Source organism: Talaromyces rugulosus, chromosome I (assembly GCF_013368755.1).
Source record: "Talaromyces rugulosus chromosome I, complete sequence".
Lineage (NCBI taxonomy): Eukaryota > Fungi > Ascomycota > Eurotiomycetes > Eurotiales > Trichocomaceae > Talaromyces > Talaromyces rugulosus.
Genome location: NC_049561.1, coordinates 3,320,334 through 3,336,784, shown reverse-complemented (window position 1 = coordinate 3,336,784; position 16,451 = coordinate 3,320,334). Strand labels below are relative to the sequence as shown.

Genomic DNA, 16,451 nt, shown 5'->3' with positions numbered 1-16,451 from the left:
TAAGTGATCGATCTATGTATATACAATTACTTTTTCCCCGTACGCATTTTCCTCTCCCTATTATACGCTTTCGCTTCACGGCCCTCCTCGCCCTGAATCTCTGCCACAAGCCGCTTGTACTTCTTCTCATAAGCTGCATCGCGCTCCTTCTTCTCGCGCAGCGACTCGCGTGCCACAAAGTTGGCATCCTTGCGCAGCTCGCGCATCGCCCCCTTGCGCTCGCGCTTGTGCTCGGCCCGCAGTCGACTGAGTTCTGCGCGCTCGCGGTTCGGATCGTAGTGGCGGTCTGGGTTGAAGTCTTCTTCGAATTTGGGAATGGAGGTTTTGATGGCGAGCGGCCGGTGGTTGTGTAGCAACAAGGGGCGGCGCGCGCGGCGGGATTGTTTGGAGAGAGTGGTGAGGTGCGTGAGTGTCGAGGAGGTTTTGGTCTTGAGTTGTGGTGGCAGGCTAGCTTTTTGGAGCTGTTTAAGCACGAGCTGGGCTGGGTGGAAGATTTCTTCAAAGGCGGATTTGTTGCCGCTCCAGAGTGTGGCTGCGCTCTCTAGCAAAGACACAAACAATTCTATGAGACTGGCCTTGAGAGATTCTGTAGACTCTGGAGAGATGTCTGTGCCGATCACGTCCCAGAATCTCAGCTTTTTGATATCATTTCCAGCCGAGACTAGTCGTAGCGACTCCTCCGAGGCGCGGAGAAACACCGGTCCAAGGTTCTGCTTGATCTCCGTAGGTGACAGCATGCTCAGTGCGCTCAAACAGTAGTTGACAAACTCGGGCACAAACCTTTTCGCAAGACTCTGAAACTGTAGACACAGCGTCGCCAGGTATGCCCCCGTAGCAAGGTCTGATACGCTCTTAACACTGCTCAGCCCGAGATACCGCGCAATGCAGAGATTGGCAGGCGTGACGACAGCATGGAAATGGTCCGACGTGGGGAACACGGTCATGACGCCTGTTAGGATGGCTAGATCGCCCGGCTGCAGGTTTAGAGGCTGTTCTGTCGATATCTTGCGGAGATGCTCGCGGAATGCGTGCGCCACGGGCTCGCCGTTGCTCTTTGCCATGGAGTGGATATGCCGGAGCATGTTTTCGATGACTGTAAACGACCCTCTGTCTTTTTGGGTGGCCATGTAGGCCACATGTTCAACGAGCACCTGCGAGAACCGTCCGAGTTTGGCTTTGTTTTCTGCGTTTAAGCGTGGATGGTAAAGAGCTCGGATGCGCTGGATGACTACTGGGATGTCGTCGACTGGGACGTCTTTGAGCACAGCCAGCAATTCCTCGTGGCTCCCAGGGCATGGATACGTGTAGGCTAGTTTGGTGTTGGTGTCGGCAGAAACCGAAAGTGTCTTCATGTCCGTGCTCGAGTCGGCAAATTCGTTCATCAATTCGTCGTCACTCTCGGGTTCTTCCTCTTCCTCTTCCTCCTCCTCGTCACTCTGGATAAACGAAAGACTGGCGTTCGAGTCTGTTTCAACCAGGTCGTCGTCAATCACGAAATCATCCTCGTCCTCTACTCCCAACTCCGCACGAGTCGGATCCTCATAGGCCAGACCAAACGCTTTGGCGTCGTCCGGAATGAAATCGTCATTCTCCTCCTCCACCATCTCCTCCTCCTTTTCAGACTCGACCTCGCTGTCTTCCTCTCCACGCATACGGCGCAATCTATCAATTTCCAGCGCTTTTAGTCTTGCTGCATCCTCTTGCGCCTTCTCTTCCTCCGTCTTGGTGCGGTCAGTCGGCTGCGACCGTTTGTCGTACATCATTTGCTTCAGTCGTTTATCATACTCGGCATCCGTTTCGCCCTTGTTCTTGCCTTGTAAAAGAGCTGCCCGAGCAGGGTCCATATGCCCAAACTCTTTAGGAGGTTCTGCTTTGGCTTCTGGCTTGGGCGCCGGTTTGATACCGCGCATCAGGTCAAACAAATCCGGCAGCCCCTGGTCGAGTTCGGCCCGGAGCTCGTCGTCTTCTTCCTTTGTCTTTTGTCGCTCAAACTTGTGCAGTTTCGACTTGGCCATGACTTCCTTCATGACCTCGGCTTTGGATCTTTTCCGCAGCGGCTCTTCTTGGTTTTCATCGTCGTCAGAAGCAAGACCCTCCATGTCGTCAACTTCGTCAAGAGGTGCTATCCGCTTGCGCTTTAGGCCAGCCTCCTCGTCGTCGTCTGACGATTGACCGGCCTCCAAGTCCTCGGTAAAGTCATCACCTTTCTCCCCAAAAGATAAAGATTCGCCTAAATGCGTGAGCAGCAGTTCATCGTCCTCCCCATCCTCTTCCAAATTGAACAGGGATTCTTTGCGGAGCTTTCTCTGGCTTTCGCGAGCAAACCGTTCGGCGGCTCTCTCTTCGGGCGTCATGGTGGGATCGTTTTCGCCGAATCGTCGATCGTTGATAGCGCCAACCTTGTTTCGCGAATGTAGTTCTCTCAATAGCGTTTCCCGTCTCTAATCCACATTAGCTTCTCTTTTTTTTTTTAATCTCTAGAGAAAAAAACATACTCGCTCTTCTCCCAAAGACTTGGTCACACCCGGCCGGGCTTGTCCCCCAGCCTTGGACGAGCCATCTCTAGTAGTCACATCGAATTTGGCACCCCGCGCTGCCGGCTTGATCTCAAACGGATTGAACTGCTCTCGAATCCGCTCCAAAGCCGCATTCCGCTGGATGCGTGTCTGTGCCGCTTTGGCGCCGTTCTTGTCGTCTTGACGGCGCTTCTTTTTTGAATGCTGCGGGCGGATTACGCCGCTGTCGCGCAGAGACGCCTTGAGCTGTTTGAGTTGGGACGGCGGCATTGTGTGTGTTGTGCCCAGAAACAGTAGAAAATAATCATATCGAGCAGGCTCGACACTTTTTTCGACCCGCTTGTGTTCACCGCCCTAAAAAATATTCTGCCGGCTAAGTTAGTGTGGAGAGTGGGGCCTCTCTAGTTATCAGTGACGGAGCTTCCTTCCTACTTTCTATCTCCGAGCATGCTAGAACAATAATGCCGCCATACAATGGCATTACGCTCCAACACATCCCTGCTATGGCTGTGTCTGGGTATATTCACTACTCTAGAAGTATGATTGCTCTCGCTAATGAAACCAGGAGCATCCTTGGGCTTTCTCGCCTGCCGCCAGCTCGTGCGCAACCTCCTTGAGGTCCCCAAACTGACCGAAATCCGGCACGACGAAAACGACGAGCGCATGATCAGCCAGGGCACCGAGGATGGTATGTATCAATGCTCTCCTCTGGACTTTATTTTAATTTCAATACAGCTCTCAAGCTCGACACGCTTCACAAGTTGACTGAAAGTCCAAGCTATGAACTCCGCGGGGCGTACGTCTTTCTTCCTCCTCTTCTTTTTCCGGCGTGTCTGACGGGTCTAGGTCGCTTCGGATTATATCAGAACGGGCGACGAAAGAAGCCTCGCGTGATCTTCTTTTAGAAGACCTGGCTAGCAAAAACAAGCGCCGGCGAGACCGCGCCTTGACTGCCATTTACTTTTTGGTTTCCAGCCGTGCTCGTGAGTGCCGACACACACTCGTTGCCCAACACAGGCGATTTGATAATTCAGTAGTAGCACGCTCAATCTCTCCCCTGCGGTTACACGACCAACCCACCTTCAACGCCCTGATCGACTGCCTCTGCAATTTCCTTGCCGAACACACCGAGGAAATCGGCACCAGCAATTCCCCCGTGCTTCCCAAAACCCGACCCGCCGGCGAAAGAAAGGCCCTGGCCGCACTGAATGTTCTTCTCATTGATAACGTGCCTCCTGCGCTGGAAGCGGGGGTTATCACGCGGTGGTTGGCGAATTACCCATTTCCATGTCTTCGTGATGACAACGACAGCAGTGACCACCGACGCAAGGATCCGGTCTGGTTGATGAAGGAGTACTGGATGGACGATACCCTGATGAGCTCGATTTTCTCGACGTTGGTTATGCATCCAGAAGGAAACCGGCAATTCCGCCAGGTTGGATTGCTGGGCAGCGTGATAGATGAAGACGATGAGGACGATGAGGATGACGACGACGACGACGGAGATGAGGACGGGGATGAGGATGAGGATGAGGCTGAAGTCGATGGTGATGTTTGGATGGTCAATGGCGACGACACAGCCGGCCGAGGCCGCGTGCCTGAACGTCTGCGCCAGGCAGACGAGAGCCTCGAGGAGCAGACACTTCGCCGGCGCCGGAGAGAGGCCATGGTGTTTAGTGAGGCGGGGAGACCGCTGGGGAATGAAAACATTATTGAGCGGCTTCCTGGGTGGTAATATACTCAAAATTCTGTAACAATATGTATTATATATTTAATCACGATGTATACGATATGCTGAAATTCAACACTTCAATAAAGGGTGTTACAACCCCTTCCACGAAGACTTGCTAACATGATCAATCTTCTTTCGACTAGGCTTCATCATCCCCAACGCTTTTAGTTCTGACAACGCTCGATAAAAAAGCATCAGACCCGTGCGCTGCTCATCCCCATCCACGTCCCCTTCATCACCCGAAACAATAGTCGAAAAGGCCTTCCACAGATCAAAAATATTCACCAATGCTCCCGACTCGAGATACAACTGGTATAGAATCGCCGTCTCGGGCTGTTTCGCCGACAAATTGTTGCTTTGATCCTCGAGGGCTGTCGAACTACTAAGATAATCGAATGGGTTCGACAACGCGCGCTCCACACTAAACCGAGCTCGCGGCGCAAAACTGTCCTTGAGCGGGTTTCGCAGATCAAACAGGAAAACCTCATGCAGGAACAAGTTCTGCGGGTTGACAAGCGCAGAAGTTAGAGATTGCTCAAACTCGGCGACGAAGCGCTCGAGGAGGTCTGTGTATTCGACGTCTTGGACCGAGACTTGTTTTTGCACTTTGGTTAGGTTGACGACGCGGGATTTGGTGACTGTTGTTGTTGATAAGGTTGAGTTTTGGGTGTCGTGTTTGCTGCGGAGCGGTGAGTTCTTCTTTGAGTTTTGCTGCGTTGAAAGCAGACTCTCAAGCGTGCTTTGGTACTGCTCCACGCCGATGACATTGTCGTCGCTATCTTTCAACACTGACAGAACCTGTGCAAACACGTCCGAGTCGGATTTTGTAATCCTGCTTAGCATCCCCTCAATGGACGGTGAATCCAGGAGGTCGCCTGATATGGCTCGCAGAAACAGTTCGGTTCTGCTGCTCGGTTTGCTTGCTTGAAGCACGCCCTGTACTGTTTGGATGAGCTTGGTTGTGTTGAAGAGTGTTTTCATTTGGCTCTGGCCCAATTCAAGCGCCTGCGTCGTTTCCTTGAGTAGGGCTTCGTCGTCATCGAGAAGACTTCGGACGCGGCTGGTATCATTTTGGTCGAGTAACTCTTCGCAAAATCTTCAGTGCGTTAGTCAAGGTCTGCAAAATAGTCAAGGACTGTAAGTACCTTCGAAACGAAGCAAGGTTCCGAATAGCCTCGCATAGCTCTTTCTGTTGAGAAGCCGTTTGTGAAAGCAACACGCTCAAGGGATTGGCGAAGAAGTGGGACATGTATGCATACTAGACTTGTTAGAAAAAACACAACAATTCTGATGGAAAATTACAAACCTTGGCTTCCCGAATAAACTCTTCCGGACTTTGGAAATAGTCTCTTGATCTTTCAAACAGGCTTCGACTCAAGTGTGGTCCGAGCCATAGTTGTGTATTAGAACTGGTCTGCAATGTCTCGTATATTCGATCGACTGCATCGCCGGCATCGTGGATTTCAAAATGCTGTCCTTGCAGTGACCCAACGATCGACCGAGGAAACTTTGACTCTAGAATCTCCACAGATGTTGAAATTCCAAAAAGAAGAACAATTGGTATCCGATCAATCCAAGAACTAGATATTGTTAACAGCCATATAAAAATGTGTCCGACGGTAATTACCTTAACAGTGAAATCAGATCATTGAGCACGCCAAAGTCAAACGCCTCGCTATCTCGAAATGCCAGAATCAAAGACTTTGTTCCCTGCTTTTCGACATACTCGTGAAGGACGTTGAGATCGTATGGCAACATGCGCGGGCCCTGGAGATATTAGTACTCGTCACTTCATGGAATGATCACTTCATACCGCTCTATGTGTGAAGATCCTCTGGTAGGCCTCATTTCCCTCAGTACTCGTAACAGCAGTTCTTATAATCGTCTTTAATGCGGCCTTTAAATTCGGAGCATCGCCTGATTCCAACAGTATCACTTGCCCGGTGCCTTGGGCGATTAGACGCCGGTGTAGTGCGTCCAGCAATCTAGGGAGAGCCGACACGTTTGAACCGATTGTTACCAAAGACGTGGGAATGCAACCGTGGTACCTAGTTATCTTAGCATGGTATCTGCGATGTCACATCAATGAACTTACAGCTCCGGAGATGCAGCGTCGACAAACGACGATATAGCTTCGAGGATCCCGGAATCGAGTTCTTCTAAGATCTCCTTCACAGGGTGTTAGAATGCACATCATGTTAGAATGAAACTTCTCTGCTGTCTCAGACTTACCTTGCTCCTCTGTTCCTGAACAGACCATAGCCGCTGAAAGGTCGACTGCCGCAACTCAACCAGCTCCGATGGTTCTTTTCCCTCCAGCAATGGCACAAATGTCGACTGCGCGTCCGTCTGCGGTAGATTTATCTTCGACCCCTTTGACGTCTTCCGTCTTTTTGGCGATGGCTCGGCGTTGTCTATTGTTGCTTTGGCGGGATTGTAAACATACACACCCTTGCGACTAGTTAGCCATTGACAACTCAACGCGAGAGCAAGATACATACCGGATTTTCCCTATCAGCTCCCGGGAGATCCAATTCCTCCTCGTTCAGCTCCATTTTTATTTCCGAATGCTTTTCAAGAAGTTGCCAGCAGAGAAATCAACCTGAAGGTTGAAGACGAGGAGAGCTCCGCGGCGTCGGATGGACTAAACCGGAAATGGCTGCGCAGTTCGCCCGAAGGAAAAAGAATTATTGTTCTTCCATCAACCACCTCCCTCTGTGTGTCCCCGCCACCTGTCCGTCACTCTTTTCGCCGATGTCATGAGAACTCAGTCTTCATGCTCCGTCAGGTAATCAGAGGAGCTTGGCGATATCGTTATCCGGCCTGCTCCCCGAGATGCTGCAACACCACCAGGCCGCTTCTGCGACGCCCGTTCTCCGCCTCCGCATCGCAATATGACGACCGAAACCTCGGACCGGGCGACAAGATTCGCTTCTTCGAGCAGGATACCGTGTCGAGCAAGGAACGGGTCGAGGTTAATCCAGATGCAGAGGACGCTGCGGATCGAGATGAGATAAAAAAGGAACTGGATAAGTTGGATGATGATTTGGAAATCTTGAAAAAGGGCCCTTTCGACGCCGATAGTCCGTTTATGAAAAGTCTTCCAGAGAAGGATCGAATCATTGCGCTAGAGGCTTTCCGAAAGTACGATGCTGAACACGGTCAAGATGGCAGTGACGACGGTCCAGGACTTGAACAAATCTTCGACCAAGAACTTGACGATATGATTAAGGAGGAATTCAAAGATCTACATGACGAAGCAGAAGAAAATGCAGACCCCAAGAATGTTTTATCCACCGAGGAAGAGTCAGAAACAACACCTTCACAGGGCCATCCTTATGAAATTCGATTTTACAATATCCTCGAACAAGTGGCGAACGAACCCGATACTTCAAAAATCCAAATGCTTTGGAGATGGTATCTACGCTGCAAAAACTCGGTTCCCTCGTTTCTCGAATCGCTATCACCAGAAATCTTTCAGTTATTATGGAAAGCGCAGATTCAAGATCAGAAACCTTCAGCCAACCAGCTAAATCATGTACAAGCCCTCGTCAAGGATATCAAATCCGTCGGGAGAGACCTTTCGCCGGACGAAACGCTTGAGTTTATTGGAATAGTGCATTCCGCCGGCGACACCGAGAGAGCATTGCAGATGTGGGAAGAACAGCAGACCGCCATCAGCAACGGTGAAGGGAACATAGATGCGTACTGGAACCTTGGCGTCCGGCTTTTTGCGGCATATGGTGATCCGCAGAGAGCCCAAGATATTGCATTCGCTTTTCTGTCGAGGAACGAAGGTCGTTCTGCGCGGATATTGATTCCCATTATCATGGCATGGATAGAGCAGGGCGAGAAAGACGCGCCTAACAAAGCCTGGGCCAGTTATCTTCAACTCAGGACTCTCCTAGGCTTCGACATGAAAATGAAAGATTACGATGAAATCACCATCAGTTTCTTGAAAAGTGGCCATATTAATCTTGCCCTGGCTGTCTTCAAAGACATGATGGTTACTGGGAAAGACCCGTCGAATGACTCGACGCAGATCTTCCAAAAGGCGATTGGTCTTGCAGGGAATATGCACGCAATGAGCATCCGAGCGGAGGATGTCAACAAGATTTCGCTTTCTGCGTTGACCATTCTACCCCGGCGCTTCCAAAATAAGTTCTTCTACGCCAGTTGGATGAAAAAGCTCATTGGCATGGGCGAGGTCGACTCTGCTGCGTCTGTGGTAGAACTAATGTTTGAGAGAGGGATCAGACCTGACGCAATTCATTTGAATGGTATCATCGGAGGATGGCTTCGTCACGGAACTACTTACTCCAGGGACAAAGCCGAACGACTTGGTTGGGCTATGATTCAGCACCGTATCGACACTGTCTGGGCCAGACTCCAGCCTTTTCAGGAGTCGCCGAAACTAGACATGCCCGAAGTATCAGATGGCATTGAAATACCAAAGTTTCTTGACAGGGGGATTCCCCCGGCAAATATCGAAACCTTTTCTATTCTCCTTCTTCACTACACCCGCCGCGGAGACGACGGCATGATTCGATATCTCAATAAATGCCTCGGTGATGCTCAGATTAAACCAAACTCGTACTTTATGAACCATCTTCTCTACGCTGAGCTGCGCAAACATAATATCGATGTTCTCTGGAAAGAGTTCAAATCTATGGCCGCCTATGTCCGACCAGATCTAGAAACCTTTGCCTGTCTCTGGGACTGTGGCAAACTTCAGTACGATCGTTCCAGAAAGGAATGGGATCCAGAGTTCCCTTCTGCGCGCCAACTCTTCTCGTTGATGATGCAGTGGTTCAGCACCCTCAACCCGCAGGCACAGCAATCGGCACAAGCAGAATTCTCCAGGGAGCTCTACGATCAGATCACACTCTGTTTCAGCTTGTCCAAAGATCCCTGCGGCACTTTAGTCTCGCTCTACGCGATGAGAGACCTGTTCGGTCACTTCCCCGACGAGCAAACAGCACGCATGCTCGTCTTGCAAATCACCCGACTATCCGGCATCCCCGCAAGGACACCGCGCAAAGCTCGGCGCCGGTTATTCTCTACCCCAGGCCAAAAGGAAAAAGCCGAGACCGTGCAAAGCTTACTGCGTATTTTGGAGAGCGACAAGGCAGCCATGCTCCAGGAACAGGGTCTGACAATTGACCAGCTCAGTGACGAAGAGCGCAAGCAGTACCAACTAGAAATCTTGAGTGATCTTTTGGTTTCTATTATTGAGCGTACGGTTGGGGGAAAGGAGCAGGTCAAGGAGCAGCTTGTGGTGGCGATGGAGGAAATGGGCATTAGTCTAGATTTGCCGCTTCTGGGTTCGGGTTAATGATGTATCTGTAATATAATCTCTGGAGTTTGGGCATAGAGTTGCATGTATATTATCATCTCATATTAAATCAGATATTTAAATGTTGAAATGTTCTACAGTATTGGTTGGCAGGCTACCCGAATTCATTTGTATCAATGGTATGTCAATTCTAAACACCTATACCGCTGTAGTGTTACAAGAAAGAAACCCTAAACAAATATGAAAGGCGAAGAAGAATGAAAAAATGAAGAAACGTTAACGAAATCACAACACCCTCTCACAACCGCTCATTTCTTCCCCTTTTTCTTCTTCTTCACACTGTTCGTCCCGCTCGACACACTCGGTATCTCAGACTCGACCAAAACCCCATCATCGTCACTCACACCGGTAGTAGTAGTCGTCGTAGCGGCGGGTTCAAAACTCTTGGTAGTAGTAGTAGCGGTAGCGGTAGCGGTAGCAGAAGTAGAAGTAGCAGATGCATTCTTCTCCTCATCCAACTCCTTCATAAACCCTTCCTGAATACTCTCCTTTTTGCGATCCCACCATTGTCGCTCCTCCTCTGCCTTGCTCTGATAATCATCGATGCGTTGTCTGAACAGCGCGTTTTGGTCCATCTCGCGAGCGGACTGGAAGATTATCTGGCCCCAGTTTGGGTAGTAGGCGTTTGCCTACCCAAAATCAGCAACGACCACAAAAAAACAAAAAGAGGGTGGATGGACAAACCTCTTGAACAACATCCCGCACTTCATCCTCCATCTCCTTCTCCGCACGTTGAAAGCGCTGCCACAGATCATCGCCGACGCTGCCTCGCTGCAGCAACAAGGACAGAGCCTGTTTCTGGTCTCGGATCGCCATGACACGCTTAATATCCTCGCCGGCCCGACGCAAGAGTGCGGCTTTGAGGACCGTCTCGGGCACAGCGGGTGCTTTTTTATCTTTTCCGCCTGATGAAGAAGGGGGTTCGATGTGGAGTAGTGAAAAGTAAATGTCGCGTTGGAGGTGTGAGGGGAACCATGGCTCGAAGGATAGGGCTTTGACTGTTTCCATTCAGTTAGTAAAGCAAATTGAAATATAGGGTAACAGAAGTACTGACCAGCTTTCCGTTTGCGATACAGCGACGAGAATATCGCGAGCGAACCGATCAGAATGCCCAGGTAGGCAAACGGTATCGCGAGACTCACCCAGTCAACCATGGTGGGCGGCGGGGAGACGAGACCGTTTAACAAGAAAAAACAGGAGCTCAGAGCAAAAGCCCTGGATTATAACAAAATAATCTCAGGCCAGTCGATTCTCATTCACTTGGCGTTGTAGACGGTGTGTTCGTGAATTATTAGAGGAGAGGTGTAATTATAGAAAGGTTGGTGATCCTATTGGCGCCGCCCGAAAGGCCAGGCTGGTTTTAGCCGCCGAGCGACGGGCGGCTTACTTAAGGCTCTGTCGATCTCGAATTTAACAAATCCTAACAAAATACAAAATTAGAATGTCAAAAATACACTCAGATTCTTCCCCGTTCTAGCTCGCATGCTTAGATACAGATAATGCAGTAACGAAATAGATACACCGAGCAAATCGTCCATGTGGCGCCAACATGTACACAATAATAGCCGTCAAAAAAAAACATTTGATAATAAAACAGAACATAAATCGAATAAATCATTCAAGTCTGACGAGAGAGCTACCCTGTTTGCTGTACAGCTAGCTGTTCCCGAGTTTGCTGGCTCATCGACGAGAACAACTGGTTGCTTTGCATGTCCTGCAAGACTTCAAGGAATAGGTCTTTAACAAGACCAGCGACTTTGGTCCGGTCCCATTCTCCACGCTTCTTCCAGATACTGTCCATCAAGTAGGTGTGGATCTGTTCGAGCTGTTCCACAGAGCAGCCACTGGTTTGTTGCGTTAATTGGGTGTGAAGCTGGTTGATGTACGCATGGTCAACTTCAACCCGTGGGTTTCGGTCCTCGTTATTCAAGAGAGATTTGATATTTGATGGCTGCGAATGCCTGGCGGCAGCATCAGAAGCAGAAACAGGACGGTACTGTGCGTTGTTTTGGGAGTATCGTTGGCTACCATTCGGATGGCTGTTTTGAGAATAAGGCATTTCTAGAAGAAAAAAATTAGCTTCGAAACAAGTCATCATTGCAAAGTACTCACCTTGTTGAGTGTCAGGAAGATGCTCCTCCTGGGAGATTCGGTCAGGGTATGAAGTCAAATCAGGATAATCAACCCGTGGGCCGCTTCCTGCCACAGGACTCTGCGTGTTAAACTGCGGTCCTGTGGACTGGTCTGATGTCTTTTTGTCGGATGTAGTTTGCGTTGTCGAGGCATCATTCGTGTAATCGCCCGGCTGGGATCCAGGAGCCATGGGAGTCAGTGGGCCCCTCTGTGATAGACTGGAAATACCAGACTCTCGCCGGATCTGCTGAGAAGGTGCTGTATTTGACAAGGGATGCTTGGGTTGGGCCGAGGGGCCAAAAGAGCTATTAGCAGTGACACGCCCAGTGTAGTCTGTCTCATCGGAGTTCGTCATTAACGTATCCCCGTCTTCAACGCGTGAGGCATTCGATGCCTCGTTACTGTTTGAAGCGTGGGCTGCGCCTTCGTTGAGATCAGAGCCACCCGCACCATGGTTCCCATTGCTCGTAGGCCTAGGAGTCACAGGTCTGGCTCCGTTGACAAAAGGCTGGCCCAGAACAACCGGGCCAGAAGATGATGCATTCGAATCGGTATTCCCATGTGGCACATTGGTCTGGGCAGGAGGCGCCATGTCTCCCGATGCCTCCGCCTTCTTGGCACGCTCCAACGCTGCTTTTTCTCGCTCTACTTCACGAGTATACACGCCTTCGCATTCGGCAACCAAAGCCGGGTCGCTTTGTTCTATACCACCAATGTCAACTTCTACATTCGTCAGAAGTTCATTCGCCCGTAGCAGCCGCTCTTGGTCTCCCAGGGCCCGTGCGTCCTTTGCAATCCTCTTAATGTCAGCGAGGAAATCCTTAGGCCGTTTGTAGTAACCATTGGAAAGACGCTTCTCAATAGTGACGATTTCCAGGTTGTAGAAAAACCTGCCGGAAGCAACTTCTTTCAATCCAGGAACTCCATTTTTATCAACGTCCTTTTCAAAAGGCCGGAACGCCTGTCGCTGCTCCATTGGTAGATCGCTGGTTAGAATTGAAGGATCTGCTTCCTCGAAGAGGTAGCGAATCTGGGAGTCGTCCACCACACCAGCTCTGAAGCGTTTGTACTTCTTGATCTGGTCCATAATAGGCTGGATGCGTATTTTGAGCAGATTCAAGGTCTGGCGATCTTTTCTTTTCTGGGCCTTTTGCTGTTCTTTGGTCAAAGTGCTTTCAGTAACGTTCGACGGAAGGGCCGGTGCAACTTCTAACGTCTCCAACTTTCTTCTCTTGCGGTTCTCTGGATCCGGAAAGTCTTGCGGCGATGTCTTCACATAGTCAATGACTTTACCGAAAAACTCGTGTCGTGCTTGCTGAGTTGGTGGTTGCAGGGCATAAAGATTTCTCTGGGAATAGCCAAAGAGCCCTTTGAGCATCGCTGCATCCAGTGGCTCTGTGTCTTCTTCCATAACCCCAAGAAGCAACACCGGGTCTGTGGGCGGAATAGAGCGAATGAGACCGAGAAATGTCGATATTACAGCGTGGCCAACTGTCTCAAACCATGTCTGTACATTTGGTATATAGATCACGCTTGGTTTGTGACGCTTGACTTCGGCAAATAGTTGAACGACAGTGGCTTCTGGAGACCTAGTGGAATCGCTCAAAAGAGTGGGGAGATCGAATGACTGCACATGGAGGCCTTCAAAGTGATGGAGAACAGCTCCAGCGAGATACTGTTGCCCCATTCCTAAAGAACCACGAATGAGCAGTCGAGGCCTGAATATACGAGAAGTTTCAAACTCTTGTTGCATTTGCTCTCTCCTGAAACCCCCGCCACCTTCGGGCTCTTCATATTCTGCCTCTTCCAAGGCCGTTAAGCGTTTCGGCTGTGGAAGAATATTGGCAAGAATATCTGTGATCTCTGCAAATGGATGGCGCAATAATGGCTCCACCGTCTTGGGCAGTGGTGTAGCCCCGGATGATGTAGATCTCTCAGAAGATGGTACCATCTTCTTTATAGAAATCATAAAGTCTTTTGGCGTCACTTCAATAGTCTTTGGATCAATCAGCAATTTCTCACTGGACTTGTAGATTTGTGGGTATCGTCTTTGCACAGCATTGAGGGCAGATTCAGTACACAAAGCTCGCAAGTCCGCACCGCCGTAGCCTTTGGTCAACTCGGCTAGTTCATCCTTGATAGGACCTGGCAGCGGTGGCTCCCAGCCTTTGGTTTGAATATCCAAGATGGCACGTCGACCATCTTTGTTGGGCAGGGGAAAATAGAATTCGCGATCAAAACGACCTGGACGGCGAAGAGCGGGATCTATAGAGTCCGGTCGATTCGTGGCGCCAATAACTATGACTTGACCCCTTCCATCCATACCATCCATGAGAGCCAACAAAGTCGACACGATAGAGGCATGAATCTGCTCTTGTTTGCTGGATCTGACGGGTGCGAGACCTATGTTGTACTTAGCAGGCGGTCACACGATTATAAATCTAGGTAAGCTTACCATCGATCTCATCGAAGAAGATGATACTAGGTTGTGTCTTTCGCGCTTCTTCAAAGAGTAACCGGAGCTGCCTCTCGGCTTCGCCGACCCATTTACTCAAGGCATCAGCACCTTTTCGCATATAGAATGTGACCTTGCGTCCTTCTGAGCTCACGCTAGATGCCAAAGCACGTGCCATCAGTGTTTTTCCAGTGCCAGGAGGTCCATGGAACAAGACACCTCGTGGCGGAACGATATGAAAACGGTGGAAGATTTCCGGATACAGCAGCGGCAATGCCACCATCTCTTTGAGCTGATCGATATGACCTTTTAGACCTCCAACGCTATCAAAATTGACATTGGGATCAATCCCCAAGGGGTCGGCGTCGGCCAATGCTTGCTTATCTTTGATTTTGCCGAAGTTTGCCGGTGTCCCTGAAAGACCTGGTGCAGCAGCATCTGCGCCATGAGGCTGGGCTGAGTTGAGTCCCACGGCTCCAGGGGCCAATGATGGCAATCCTTGGGCTGCAGGGACACCTTTCACCTGCATGGTTTCGTCGTCACTGCTGTCACTATCGATATTGGCACTCGCGCCAGGCGGTCCGAGAATGGCACCAGGGCCACCACCACCAAACGGTCCTGACGTTGAAAAGAGCGTGCGCTGCCAGGTGCTGCCTCCACCGCCTCGTCCGCGACGTGAAGGGGATTCCGTAGGCTCAGAGTCTGCTTCCTCAATTGGAAGAACCAAATCAGGCCGAATAAGACGGTAGTCGACATCCTTCCTGTTACGACGAGGTTTGTTCTCGTAAATGATAGCTTCTTGGTTCCTCCTTCGTCGTCGCATGGGCTGTAGATCTTCAAGTTCCTCGGCGAGCTCCTCAGCTTCAGGATTAAACTCATCGGGATCGCCTGTTCCACGCGATTGTGACATCCGACTGCGAAGTCCGGAACGCCTCCCGTTGCTGCTTTCGTCGTCTTGGGCGGTAGTTTCTCCTTTGTGAGGCGACGCATTAGATCGTTCTGACGCTGACACATCGTCGTCAGAATCCTCTTCACCGGGTTCGAAATCACTACCCTCGTCTTGCTTACGTTGCGCGGGTTTCTTTCGAGACTCTCGTCCTGTATCATCTTCAGCGTCCGCATTGTCTGCAGATTTCTGACTAGGTCGGTTCCGTCTTCGTGATGTCGGCCCTTCGTCTTCTTCATCGTCGTTGTCTTCGTCTTCTTCGTTCGCGGACCCGGCCTCAGACTCGGGAATAACTCCATCGGCCATTTCAACGTCAACATCGGCAGCATCTTTGTCAGCAGATAAGCCTTCCTCAAAGTCACCTTGAGGGTCACTCTCCAACACTTCGAGTTGGGAAACCTTTACATCTCGATTTGAAGACTCTTCCTCCTCTTCGATCGTTTCCTTGGTGCCAACAGTCTTGGCTCCATATCGTGTTCCGGGTCTCGTGCTGTCCGGGTTGGCTACACCCTGTTCCACGGTTTCCACATGTCGGCCAGAATTCGTCAAGGCGTAAATGTCTTCTGATTGATCACGAGTATGTCGGGTAATGCGCCTATTTTCTCGGTTCATATCGGATATTGGTTCCTCCTTCAAAGGCTTCCCTATTTTCAGTGTGATCACATTACTCCGAGTCCTTCTATGAGGTTTTGAAGTCGTGACCTTCTCCTCTCCTTCCTCATCCTCGTCGTTCTTATCTTCAGTCTCTTCTTCCTGATCGTTGTCCGAGTCCTCTTTATAGACTGGACGATTCCGCACCACTTTTCGACGTGCTATACCCCTTGCATTCCGCTCTACATTGGCGGCGTCCTCGTCTTCTTCAGACCCTTCGTATGACAGCTCGTCGGCTTCGCTCTGGAGTTCATCTTCGGAATCAAGAATATCATCGTCGGAGTTTCGGCGGCGCCGTTTGCTCTGCGGCTTCGACTTTTTGCTGCTTTTAGTCTTTGAACCAGAGCGTCTGGATGACCGAACCGGGTGGTCGCTGTAGTCGGAGTCGTTGGAGTCTGACTTGTTGGCGATCTCCTCCAAAGTCCGCTTTGTAGAGAAGCGCGCCATGGTGGGTGGCCTTGTTTCTGTCCACGGTCAGACCGTAACCAAAACGGGTAAATTTTCCTTCTCACAGAACGGTTTGAAAAAGTCAAGTGAGAAACGCGACGGGGGTAACTTACCGATTCAACAACGATGCTCAAGCAACAATTACTCACGCTTGATAAAGACCATAGGGATGGCCAGAAAAAGAGAAAAACGAGGGTGTGCACAGACAAACGCGA

General features: G+C 50.3%; 6 protein-coding genes across 6 annotated transcripts; 2 read left to right on the top strand and 4 right to left on the bottom strand.

Moving 5' to 3' along the window:
• Positions 1–26: 26 nt before the first annotated feature.
• Positions 27–2,786, bottom strand: TRUGW13939_01094 (uncharacterized protein; the record flags this gene model as incomplete). The annotated part of the gene is made up of 2 exons (XM_035484298.1): positions 27–2,441; positions 2,496–2,786. 2 exons carry the CDS (start codon positions 2,784–2,786, stop codon positions 27–29), a joined length of 2,706 nt encoding a protein of 901 aa, XP_035340191.1.
• Positions 2,787–2,990: 204 nt separating this feature from the next.
• On the top strand, positions 2,991–4,251 carry TRUGW13939_01093 (uncharacterized protein; the record flags this gene model as incomplete). The annotated part of the gene is made up of 4 exons (XM_035484297.1): positions 2,991–3,033; positions 3,082–3,204; positions 3,252–3,312; positions 3,363–4,251. 4 exons carry the CDS (start codon positions 2,991–2,993, stop codon positions 4,249–4,251), a joined length of 1,116 nt encoding a protein of 371 aa, XP_035340190.1.
• Positions 4,252–4,338: 87 nt separating this feature from the next.
• On the bottom strand, positions 4,339–6,803 carry TRUGW13939_01092 (uncharacterized protein; the record flags this gene model as incomplete). Its single annotated transcript, XM_035484296.1, has 8 exons — positions 4,339–5,344; positions 5,394–5,506; positions 5,555–5,828; positions 5,876–6,015; positions 6,062–6,296; positions 6,344–6,417; positions 6,481–6,699; positions 6,750–6,803. 8 exons carry the CDS (start codon positions 6,801–6,803, stop codon positions 4,339–4,341), a joined length of 2,115 nt encoding a protein of 704 aa, XP_035340189.1.
• Positions 6,804–7,024: 221 nt separating this feature from the next.
• TRUGW13939_01091 (uncharacterized protein) lies at positions 7,025–9,583 on the top strand (the record flags this gene model as incomplete). The annotated part of the gene is made up of 1 exon (XM_035484295.1): positions 7,025–9,583. The coding sequence occupies one exon, from the start codon at positions 7,025–7,027 to the stop codon at positions 9,581–9,583; it is 2,559 nt and encodes an 852-aa protein (XP_035340188.1).
• A 269-nt stretch (positions 9,584–9,852) lies between these two features.
• On the bottom strand, positions 9,853–10,758 carry TRUGW13939_01090 (uncharacterized protein; the record flags this gene model as incomplete). The annotated part of the gene is made up of 3 exons (XM_035484294.1): positions 9,853–10,233; positions 10,289–10,602; positions 10,659–10,758. The coding sequence occupies 3 exons, from the start codon at positions 10,756–10,758 to the stop codon at positions 9,853–9,855; spliced, it is 795 nt and encodes a 264-aa protein (XP_035340187.1).
• Positions 10,759–11,240: 482 nt separating this feature from the next.
• TRUGW13939_01089 (uncharacterized protein) lies at positions 11,241–16,236 on the bottom strand (the record flags this gene model as incomplete). The annotated part of the gene is made up of 3 exons (XM_035484293.1): positions 11,241–11,665; positions 11,717–14,140; positions 14,193–16,236. The coding sequence occupies 3 exons, from the start codon at positions 16,234–16,236 to the stop codon at positions 11,241–11,243; spliced, it is 4,893 nt and encodes a 1,630-aa protein (XP_035340186.1).
• Positions 16,237–16,451: the final 215 nt, after the last annotated feature.